The sequence below is a fragment of the Asparagus officinalis genome, chromosome 1 (assembly GCF_001876935.1).
Source record: "Asparagus officinalis chromosome 1, Aspof.V1, whole genome shotgun sequence".
In the NCBI taxonomy this organism is placed as follows: domain Eukaryota; kingdom Viridiplantae; phylum Streptophyta; class Magnoliopsida; order Asparagales; family Asparagaceae; genus Asparagus; species Asparagus officinalis.
In genome coordinates, this window is record NC_033794.1 from 8947916 (window position 1) to 8960122 (window position 12207).

At 35.8% G+C, this 12207-nt stretch overlaps 1 protein-coding gene across 2 annotated transcripts in view; it reads left to right on the forward strand.

Annotated features, from left to right (window-relative positions):
• LOC109848598 (ubiquitin-conjugating enzyme E2-17 kDa-like) overlaps nucleotides 1-11999 on the forward strand; it is a 12598-nt gene extending 599 nt beyond the window's left edge. For both annotated transcript variants that reach the window (XM_020418192.1, XM_020418200.1), the window contains exons 3-5: nucleotides 9005-9132; nucleotides 11258-11362; nucleotides 11638-11999. In XM_020418192.1, coding sequence (XP_020273781.1) covers nucleotides 9005-9132; nucleotides 11258-11362; nucleotides 11638-11781 — 377 coding nt within the window. In that variant the 3' untranslated portion in view covers nucleotides 11782-11999. The remainder of the gene's footprint in view (nucleotides 1-9004; nucleotides 9133-11257; nucleotides 11363-11637) is intronic.

A 12207-nucleotide genomic window follows, 5' to 3' on the forward strand; every position in this document is an offset into this window, starting at 1 on the left:
GAGTTTGGATTCTCATGTTGATTCTAGGATGGCCAGAAGTAGATGTATGATTTGTATATGATTATCAGTTTTTGTCTAGTTTGCTGGTGAGCGGTGGAATAATCAATAAACTGAGCCATATGTGATTCCAAATCTTTAAGAAAAAATTGTGTCAAGACTCCAAAAGTAAAACATTTATGTGCTGCAGCCCCTCCATTTTTTTCTATATGGTTCAGCTCCAAAAAATATCACATCATGTGTTGTAGCTTTTTTTCATGTCATTATCATGCTAAACTAAGCACAAAGAGAGAGAGACAAACATAAAAACCCAAAATGCCTTCATTTCCTCCTCCCTATTCATTCTCTCCAGATCTATCATGTTAGGTCTAGTTTGATTCATATTAGTTTAATTTAATTCCTTTTAAGTCTAATTTAAATTATGTTAAATCTAGTTTAACTTGTTTTAGGTTTAAAAATAAGTTGAATTAGAGTTAACATGAATCATGTTAAGTCTAATTTAACATGTTTTAAGTTTAATTTTATGTTAAGTCCAATTTATTTCATGTTAAGTCCAATTTGATTCATATTAAGTCCAGTTTGATTAATGTTAAGTCTAATTTAATTTTTTATGTCTAATTTAAATCATGTAATGTATTATTTAACTTATTTTAAGTTTAAAAATAGGTTGAATTAGACTTAACATGAATTCAACTTAACATGAATCATGTTAAGTCTAATTGAACTTATTTAAAGTCTAATTTCAATCATGTTAATTTTCTTATAAGTCTAATTTAAATCATGTTAAATCTAATTTAACTTTTTAAAGTCTAATTTCATGTTAAGTCCAATTAAATTAGACTTAAAACAAGTTAAATTAGACATAAAAGTCTAATTTCATGTTAAGTCCAATTAAATTAGACTTAAAACAAGTTAAATTAGACATAACATGATTTAAATTAGACTTAATGTTAAGTCCAATTAAATTAGACTTAAAACAAGTTAAATTAGACATAACATGATTTAAATTAGACTTAATATGAATTAAATTGGATTTAACATGAAATTGGACTTAAACAAATTGAATTAGACTTAACATGAATTAAATTAGACCTTGAAACAAGTTGAATTAGACATAATGTGATGTAAATTAGATTTAAAATGAATTAAATTAGACTTAACATGAATTAAATTGAACTTTACCTGAAATTAGACTTTCATGTTTAGTCTAATTTAACTTACTTTTAGACTTAACATGAAAGAACAGAGGAGATAAGGGCATTTTAGGATTTTTTATTTTTTATTTTCTCTCTATGTTTAGTTGGCAGGTAATAATTGCTAAATAAGGGTTGCAGAATATAGATCTCCAATTTAAGGGCTAAAACATATAGGAAAAAAATCAAAGGGGCTGCAGGACATTAAGTTTTTGCTTTTGGGGCCTTAACACAATTTTCCCAATCTTTAATCACTTATAATTCCCTATCTCCTTGAAGTCACTTTTGCTTGACGTGTGGGAAAACAACTTATCGAAAAGAATGTCAAAATTAAAAAGGAAATTATAGAAACAGATTTGCAGAAAATGTCTAAGAATAAAACTCATAATTTCCTTCCTCGCTTTCCTTCTCTTCTTCCTAATTGGTTTGGGGTATGAAAACTATTGCTCTGCAGGCTGTTTTTGTTTTTCCTAATGACATGTTTGTTTGTACGGAAGTAGCAAAAAAGTAACTGAACTAGAGGAAGTTTCTCCTACTTCAAGCAAAAAATTATGTTTGTTTCTCCGAAAAGATTTTTTCAGCTACTTGCATAAATGCAGATGTGACGTCTAGATGACACTCCTATTTTTTAATTTTTTTTCTACCCTTGAAAGCTCAGAAGTAGAGGGGAAGTGGATAAAAAATGGGGTCCACTTAAATTAGAGATTTACCAAGGGCAGATGATCTTAAATAATATATCCAATTTCTATCCAAACAAACAAATAAATAAAAGAAGATGATGAAGTACTATTTTCGCTACTTCTAAAAATATATGAAACAAACAAAATCAATACTACTTCCGCTACTTTCTACTTCATAATTAAGGAAGTTACATCTTTGATTCACTTATTACTTCTAATAGTTACGTCCATCCAAACGGGCCCCAAGAGGAAGAGAAGGAAAATGAAAAGAGATGGAATGAGAAAAAGGAAATATTAAAAAAATTAAAATAAAAACTCGCTCAAAAGAACAAAAATAAATACCTGATGTTCTTGACTGTAGTTAGGTAGCAGGGTAGTCATTGGAGAAGAGTGGAGATGTAATATATGGATAAGTAACCTCTTTTCGTGGTGGACTACTAGCAGCCTAAGCAATCTAGGGAACATAGGTAGGTTGGAAGGGCTGATAGAAGATAGGTTTACAGTTGACTGCATAAACCATTGTTGAGAACATTATTATCAGTGTTTTAAATATCGGCCGACATGTCGGACATGTCGGCCGATATAGCGGATTGAGGGGTCCAACGACACAAATCGGGGAAAAACAAGTCGCATATCGTTTTTTACCGACATATCGGCCATATCGGCGAAAAATCGGCCATATCGGCCGATTTTCTTGGTTTGGAAACCGGCCATATCGGCCGATTTTCCTGTTTTTTCTTTTTTTCTTCTTCACACGTGAATGTTTGGTTTGTGGACTATTTTGATTAATAATAGGCTAATGATTACTTGATGTTTGATCACTTGATTAATAATAGGCTAACTGATTAATAATAGGCTAATGATTATTGATTAATAAGGAGAGATTTATTTTATTTTAAATGTGCATATGAATGTTGAAATGTGCAGAGTCATGAAGTTATGAATTTAGGAATGCTTAGATAGTTAGATTACATTTAGGGCATGATATTATACATATGTGGATCACCCGATATGGCAATCCGATATTTAGTCCATGTCCCCCGATATATCCCCGATTTCCGCTATCCGACATGGATTTCAGCCGTCCGACATGAACCCGACATCCGATATTTAAAACCTTGATTATTATATACTTGCCTCAGTGTGTTGAACTGAATCCACTAGGCAAGATCTACATTTTTTGGTAAATTAACAATTTGGAAGCCTCTCGCCTATAGGTTATGAAGATTTTGAAGGAGAAATAATCTTCTTTTTTAATCAGAAATAAGTACACTATTTATATACAGCTTCTGCTCAACTAAATATAGAAACTACCTCCTATAAATCAGCAACAATAAAAACAGAATAAATACTAATTAGGAAATCCAGTTCCTACGGATTTCCTGATTTCATAATATTTACAAAAATAGGAAACTAACTCCTAACTTTGAGGAACTAAATATTCAACACTCCCCCTCAAGTTGGGTTGTACATGTTGTACATGCCCAACTTGCTACACAATCTCTCAAAGTTAGGTCCTTGAAGGGCCTTCGTGAGGATATCTGCACACTGCTCCCGAGTTGGAGTGTATATTACTTGCATTTCAGAATTTTCTATCTTCTCTGCAATGAAATGTCTATCAATCGTAACATGCTTAGTTCGATCATGATGGACTGGATCCTTTGCAATACTGATGGCTGCTTGGTTATCACATTTGAGCTTCACAATCTCTCCAAAAACCATACCCAGTTCTGCCATTACTCGCCTGATCCATATCCCTTCACAAATTGTAACTGCAAGTGCCCTTAGCTCTGATTCAGCACTACTCCTGGAGACAACAGACTGCTTTTTACTTCGCCATGTCACAAGGTTTCCCCATACAAAGGAGCAATAACCTGTAGTTGATCTGCTATCTATTTGACTTCCTGCCCAGTCTGCATCCGAGTATAGGATTACATCTCGATAGTCAGTTTTCTTAAAAAGTAAACCCTTTCCAGGAGTCCTCTTTAGGTACCTGAGGATTTGGTGCACTGCCTCCATGTGTTCTTCCATCGGATTGTTCATGAACTGACTAACTGTGCTTACTGCAAAGCCAATGTCTGGCCGGGTATGGGAAAGGTAAATGAGTTTCCCTACCAGACGTTGGTATCTCCCTTTATCTACAGGAACTCCTTCACGTCCGAGCTTTTTCTTTGAGTCCATTGGAGTACTTGCTGGCCTACAGCCAAGCATACCAGTTTCTTTTAGTAAGTCTAAGGTGTATTTGCGTTGTGAAACAAATATACCTTCCTTTGATCGAGCCACTTCCATTCCTAGAAAGTACCGAAGAGGACCAAGATCTTTGACTTCAAATTCTTCAGCCAATGCATGTTTGATCCTTGCTATTTCTTCCACATCATTCCCAGTTAGAATGATATCGTCCACATAGACAATAAGAATGGCCAGCTTGTTCACTGAGGAACGTTTCACAAACGTGTGATCAGCTTGACACTGGGTAAAACCGTGTCCTTTTACTGACTTTGAGAACCGGCCAAACCATGCTCTAGGAGATTGCTTTAGCCCATATAGAGACTTCAACAATTTACACACCTTTGTACTGTTATAACTTGTCTGAATTCCAGATGGAATCTCCATGTAGACTTCTTCTTCAAGATTCTCATTTAAGAATGCATTCTTGATGTCCAGTTGATGAAGTGACCAGTCTAAATATGCAGCCAAGGATAGAAGTATTCGGATAGTATTAAGCTTCACAACCGGAGCAAACGTCTCTTGATAGTCAATTCCATAGGATTGTGTGAAACCCCTAGCAACCAGCCGTGCCTTAAGCCTCTCAATGCTTCCATCTGCCTTGTGCTTCACCGTGAATACCCATTTGCAGCTTACTGGTTTCTTTCCTGGTGGAAGGTCAGTAATAATCCATGTACCATTTCTTTCCAATGCACTAATCTCCTCTTGAACTGCATGTTTCCAACCTTCATGATTAAGGGCCTCTTGGATATTAGATGGAATTCGGACTTCATCCAATCTTGAGAGGAATGCTCGGTAAGTCCATGACAGTTTTGCATAGGAGAGAAAATCTTTAATCGGATGTTGAGTGCATGTTCGAGTACCTTTCCTGAGGGCAATAGGCAGCTCTAAGTCTTCTACTGTTTGAATCTCCTCTTGCTCTTGACCATTCTTCCCTCCTGTATGAGTTTCTACAGTTGTTGGATCCGCTTCAGAATCTTGAACAGGTGTGAGATGTGCTATGGGTTCAACCTCCCCCTGAGTTTGCCTCCGCTTTCTTGAATAAACCTGTAATTCCTTAGTTGCTGATTGAGGCTGAGGCATGGGTGAAAATGGCAGATCAGATGTAGGAGCCGACTCACTAGCTGGACACAAAGAATGATGGTCAAGAATGGATTGACTTGGAATAGATTCAGAGTTTGGTGGTGGCTGGAGACTTGGGACAAGTAGGGAATCCTTGACAAGTAGGGAATCCCAACTCCAAGGTTGAAATTCTGTTATAGTCTCCCCCTGAATTTCAGTCTTGGAAAAATAAGGATTGTTCTAAAAAAATGTGACATCCATGGTTTCAAACACCCTTCGAGTAGTAGGACAGAAACATTTGTACCCCTTTTTATTTGTGGAGTAACCAATGAAAACACACTTTGTAGACCGTGGATCAAGTTTGCTTCTATTTTGTGGATAGACATGGACAAATGCCGAGCATCCAAATACCTTTAGTGGCAGATTGGATGACAGGAACCGGGCATGGGGGAATAGATTGATAAGGACTTGACGAGGTGTTTTAAACTGAAGGACTCTAGATGGTAATCTGTTTATGAGATATGCCGAAGTAAGAATAGCTTCCCCCCATAGGTATTTTGGTACGGTGGTGGAAAACATAATCGAGCGTGCCACTTCCAATAAATGCCTATTTTTCCTCTCCGCTACCCCATTTTGTTGTGGGGTATTGACACATGAACTCACTTGGACTATCCCTTGTTTAGACAAGTATTCTCCCAGGACATAGTAGTAATATTCCCTAGCATTATCAGACTTTAGGATTTGGATTTTGGTACTAAATTGAGTTTGAACCATTGAATTGAATGCTTGGAATATTCTTGCAACCTCAGATTTTTCCTTCATAAGGAATACCCACGTAAGTCTTGTATGATCATCAACAAAAGTCACAAACCACCGTGCTCCATTAATGTTTTTAATTTTGGAAGGTCCCCAAATATCACTATGAACAAGGGAAAAAGGTTTTGATGGTTGGTAGGAAACCCCCGGATAGACAGATCGAGTATGTTTTGCAAATTGGCATATCTCACAATTGAAAAATTTTGGATTTTTATTGATGAACAAATGAGGAAATAACTTCCCAAGGTACAAGAAATTAGGATGTCCTAATTGATAGTGCCACATCATGATCTCACTATCTTTATTGACACTAGAACTAGAATTAAATTGACTCATAACAGACTGACTAGTAGATAGACTTATAGTAGCAACTAAGGCCTGTCCAGGTTTGGGAGGCTTGAAGAGGTATAGTCCAGAACACATCTCAGCACTGCCAATCTTCCGCTTCGAACCCAACTCCTGAAAAACACAGACATTAGGGAAAAAAATGGTTAAGCAATGGCTATCACGAGTCAATTTGCTGATGGAAATCAGATTGCAATCAAGATTAGGAACATAAAGCACAGATTTGAGAATGATTGCAGGTGATATTTGAATTGATCCAGTCCCGGCTACTTTAGACAAAGTGCCATCAGCAATCTTCACCGTGAGATTAGAGTGACACGGTTGATAGTCACATAACAGCATCCTATCTCCTGTCATATGATCTGATGCTCCTGAGTCAATAATCCACTGTTTTGAGTGTAATTTACCTGACTTTGCATGTAAACTAGTGGCTGGTGCAGCAGTAGCGTGCTGTGTTAGGGTGTTGTTCAGCAGCGTTTGTAGCATGTCTAGTTGTTCCTTGGTGAAGGGGCTGGACTTGATTGTGCATTGTTGTTCCTCAGTAACATTGGATGAGTTTGCATGGCTATCTTGGGCTGGTCTGTTTGGCTTCCAATCCGCTGGTTTGCCATGTAACTTCCAACATGTCTCCTTCGTATGACCGGGTTTAGAGCAGTGGTCACACCAAGGACGCCCTTTCCTTGGCTGGCGATTGTCTATGGGAGCTGGAGGCCGTGATTTACGAGCAGCAAAAACAGATCCATCTGTGTTTGGAGGCGGTGGCGGGTTACCCAACATTACCCTCTTCCTACTTTCTTCTCGACGAACTTCTGAAAACGTCTCCCGAAGGCTTGGAAGAGGTTTTGTTCCCATTATTCTTCCTCTAACATCATCTAAACTTTTATTCAGACCCAACAGAAATTTAAATATTCTTTTCTGCTCTACTATCTTACGATATAATGCATTGTCCTCCGGACATTTCCACTCATAAAACTCAAACATATCTAACTGCTGCCAATGACGAGTTAGTACATTAAAGTATTGAGTTACCGTTAATTCTCCTTGACGAAGATCATGAAGAACTGTCTCCACCGCGAATAGTTCTGACGTATTTTCAGAACTAGAGTAGGTTTCTTTCACTGCCTCCCATATTTCTTGAGCCGTTTCATATAGAAGAAAATTTTCACCAATATCCACATTCATTGAATTGATGAGCCATGCCATGATCTGATGATTCTCGGCCTTCCACTTCTTGTAGTTTGGATCTGTTTTCTCAGGAATTGGGACTTCTCCAAACAAGTAATCTTCTTTTCCTTTGCCACAGATGAACATCCGGACTGATTGAGACCACTGAAGGTAGTTTTGTCCATTGAGTTTATGATTTGTGATGAGGAGAGAGAGGTTTTCAGATGTTCCAGAATTTCCAGAACTATAATGGATCGGATTTGGGTTGGAAAGAGAAGAGGTTTCAGAGATGGAATTGGCTGTTTCATTCGCCATTCCAGTTTTTGCCATAAGAGGAGGAAAAGAAAAAAAACTGAGATTGCCGGAAAGAAGGACGGCTAGGGTTTTTCAGAGTTTCCCTGCTCTGATACCATGAAGATTTTGAAGGAGAAATAATCTTCTTTTTTAATCAGAAATAAGTACACTATTTATATACAGCTTCTTTTAATCAGAAATAAGTACACTATTTATATACAGCTTCTGCTCAACTAAATATAGAAACTACCTCCTATAAATCAGCAACAATAAAAACAGAATAACTACTAATTAGGAAATCCAGCTCCTACGGATTTCCTAATTTCATAATATTTACAAGAATAGGAAACTAACTCCTAACTTTGAGGAACTAAATATTCAACAGGTTAAGAGGAGTGATTAAAGACAAGCGCAAACATAACACAGTTTGCAAAATGGACAGCAGAACATCATCAGCATATGAGCGTTGTCTAGTAAAATGGTTAGATTATGGAGCTAGGTTCCTTTTACCATCACGTGGCTTTACCATTAGAAATTTGTCTTTTTCCATTGCCAGGGGGTAAGGGTCTTATAAAAACCATGTGTTGGTGTTACTTTTAAAGATAATTGGGAACACCATATTAGTGTTGTCTTGTAAAATGGTTAGATTATGGCGCTAGGTGCCTTTTACCATCATGTGGCTTTACTGTTAGTAATTTGTTTTTTACCATTGCCAGGGGTTAAGAGTCTCGTAAAAAACTTGTGTTGGTGTTACTTTTAAAGCTAAGTGCAGTTTTGTCCAATTCTTAAGTGTTTGGTTTCAGAGTTTCCAGAAGGAATCACCTTTGACTTTGATATTCTTAATGATTTGTAGATTAGTCATATAATAAGTATCTTAGTAATAAACTATGGAAGTTCTATTTGATCCTATTGTGACTGAAAATATTCTTGATCCTATTGTTACTGAAAATATTCCCTTTGCAATTTATTTAATGGAAACAGTCTTATCCCTCAAACAGAGTCACGAGATTTTAAAAGTCATGGATTTTAGGATTTCACGTTTATAACGAAACTATTATATAATGGCCTTTTGTTTTCATTTTTCAGATTTAAGCTTGTAATTCCCATGCTTATTTCAATGGTGTTATTGTACTGAAATAAAAAGGGAACAATCGATAGGCTTAGGACTTGTGCATGTTTTTTTCCTTCTCTGATTTAAATTTCATGTTTTTTTTTAAATGTCTATAGGTCCTGTTGGAGAGGACATGTTCCATTGGCAAGCAACAATTATGGGGCCTACTGACAGTCCGTTTACAGGCGGTGTGTTTCTGGTGAATATTCACTTCCCACCTGATTACCCATTTAAACCACCCAAGGTAATTGTTCTATTTCCTTTTGAGTCATATTGGAAGGCAACCTCTGGGATCACTTTCCTATTGAGTCTTAAATGATCTATATCAGCCTCTCTTTGGTATATGAATGTTCCTTCATTACATTTGAATACCAGCGGCAAGCAGTTAGTGAATCAAATTAGAAATTTATTTATACTAATATCATTTGTTTTATTAATTATTGAATTATCTGTAACGATCATAATATTTGTGATATATTTTCATGTCTAAACGTTCGAAACTAATTCATTTTCCCCCAAAATTCTTATTGCTACTTTCCTTGACTACTGATTTATTTTGATAATCATATTGTTTCCAATATAATTTTGTACTTAGGATAGCTTAAACGTTAACTAATAATATAAAGATAGATAGTCTCTACGTGATATAAAGAACCAGTACTTCAAATTTATGTCAGGTCGATGTGCTAATTTATACTCTTGTTTTTTAAATTTGTCATTTATTTGTGAATTTTACTGTTTCTGGATATTTAGTATAACGAAGTATGGTTCCATTAGGCATTAAATATATCATACCATGCCCGAAGTACCTTTAGTACCTATATTTCAATAAGAAAAAGAAGCATGTTACTAGCATAAGATGATGTTTTGAAACCTTATAATCTATGTGGCTTGCTTCTTTTGGTAGAGAGCTAATATGACAAAACTTTAACAATGAGAGAGAATTTTCATTTCCAGGTGGGGCAATTGCCCTACCTAGAATAAAATTGTCTCTGCCCTTGCAATGCTTGCATAAACATCTGTAAGTTTGCATGATATGCTATACAGGGGAAATACTATTGGAAAATGATGCATGGTATGAAAACAATCTAATCCATTGGCTGCTTCACAATTTTAGTTGGTAATATGGCATTATCATCACCATCATCATGAAAACCTTTCTCCATAATATTGAAATTGAGCCCACCTCTTTTAGGCTTGCACTTTAAAAACCATGGAGTCGAGTGGCAAACCTCCAATCTTTTCCAGGATCTAGAGTCTAGAAGAAAGGTCGTATTCCATGATTTGTACAACAGTAGCAAATGAATCTCCGATTTTATTCAATTAACTGGATCCTAGTGGAGATTTGGTTCTTTTTAAGGGGAGGATCAGGATATGGATATATGGGAATCCAACCTAAGAGCATCTCCAACCATGCCCCATTTCCCGCGTCATTTTGGTGCAACGACACTATTCCTTCTCCAACCATGCCCTATTTCCTACGCCATTTTGGTGAAAATGAACAGTGCGACGCCAAAACACTGTTCATCGCTCTATTACTGTTCATCAAGTTATTTTTTACCGTATTTTATTTTCTGTTGTGTTCTTAAATGTAATATTTTGGTAATATCAATAATTAAAATAATAAAATAATACTTTATAATTTTACCCTAATAATATTAATTAATAAAATAATATTTTATTGTAATATTTTATAATATTTTACCCCAATAATATTTTATAATATTTTACGCCAATAATATCTTAATTAATTGTTGAAATAGTTAAAAATATAGGGAATAAAAAATAATAATATAAAAGTATATAAAAAGGAATATACTGAGAACATTCTTTTTTAATGCAAAAAATGGTGCAGTGGGTTGGAGATGAATTACTGTTTGATGTGACTTTTGCACCATTTTAGTGCAAAATTTACACCATTTTAGTGTGATGGGTTGGAGATGGTCTAAAGCTGACCCATTTGCAGTGCTCATCAAAACCTATAAGATTGTTTGGGCTTTTTTGTTCTTTTTTAAGCACTTTTTAACTTGAGCAATCAATCAATACTTTCCTAGACCGAAATAATTTTAGTAGAGATGTTATTAATTACTAGGCGTCAAACTGAAAATAATCTTAAAAACGATCTATGTTGTGTGCATTGTTTAACAAATTTGCCTTAGTCCACTTCGGAGAGCTGAAGTTGAGGTCAGAAGAAAAGTGTTAAACGCAGTTTTGTTGCTTGCTGCTTTACTGGCTGGAACTATTTTTGTTGCTTGCTGCTTTACTGGAGCTGTTAAATGCAGTTTTGTTGGTTGCTGTATATTTTTTGGAAGCATTGCATTTATTTCCTTCATGGGTCTTGAATAGCAATTGCTTTGTAATATATTCAGGTCTCTTTCCGCACCAAAGTTTTTCATCCAAATATCAATAGTAATGGTAGCATTTGCCTTGACATCCTCAAGGAACAATGGAGCCCTGCTCTTACTATATCCAAGGTAATCTGGATCCCTGGCTGTTTCTTATTTTATTTACTCATGCTTGGTTCTTGATAGCAATTCACTGGGAAGTCCACATGATTGGATCTTATAGTACCAAAACATTAGAAGATTTCTAGTATAGTTATCATTTCTCAAAAGACATAACTTTTGTTATTGTCATTTGCAGCTCGCAACTCATTGGCTGAACCTTGTTGCTTATACCTCAATTAACATTTCTAATTTTCTTGTGTTTTTTTTGGTTGGTTACTCACTGCTGCTGAATGAAATTGCAGGTTCTCTTGTCGATCTGCTCACTTCTTACAGACCCAAACCCGGATGATCCTTTAGTACCCGAGATTGCTCACATGTACAAGAATGATAGAGCCAAGTACGAGGCAACTGCTCGTTCCTGGACTCAGAAGTATGCCATGGGATAGAACTCCACCAGTTCAAAAAATGGAAGATTACATTGTAGTTTGATAACTAAGTACTGTTTTATGAGACTAAGTGATGGGCAACAAAATATATTATTCCGTTAATGAATTATGATAATATGTAGCTAGGGACATCCATGTCTGGTGTCTGAAATTCTGAAATTTGATCTATTGAGTTAAAGTGTGAAAAATTATGGTTTTATTTTAAAGTTTTCTGGTTCTCAGCTGTCTTCTGCAGAAAAAGGTCAGCGTCTAAAAAATATTGATTTTATGTTGCATTGTGAGTTTTTTTTACTTCTCTTCTCAGGATATGCGGACATGACTTTTTATTGTTTGGAGATTGGCAAGATCCTTGGTATTCATCTACGTGCGTCAGAGATATGATGAGAATATGTTTCTTTTGAGTTTTGTTTGAGAATATGATAAGTA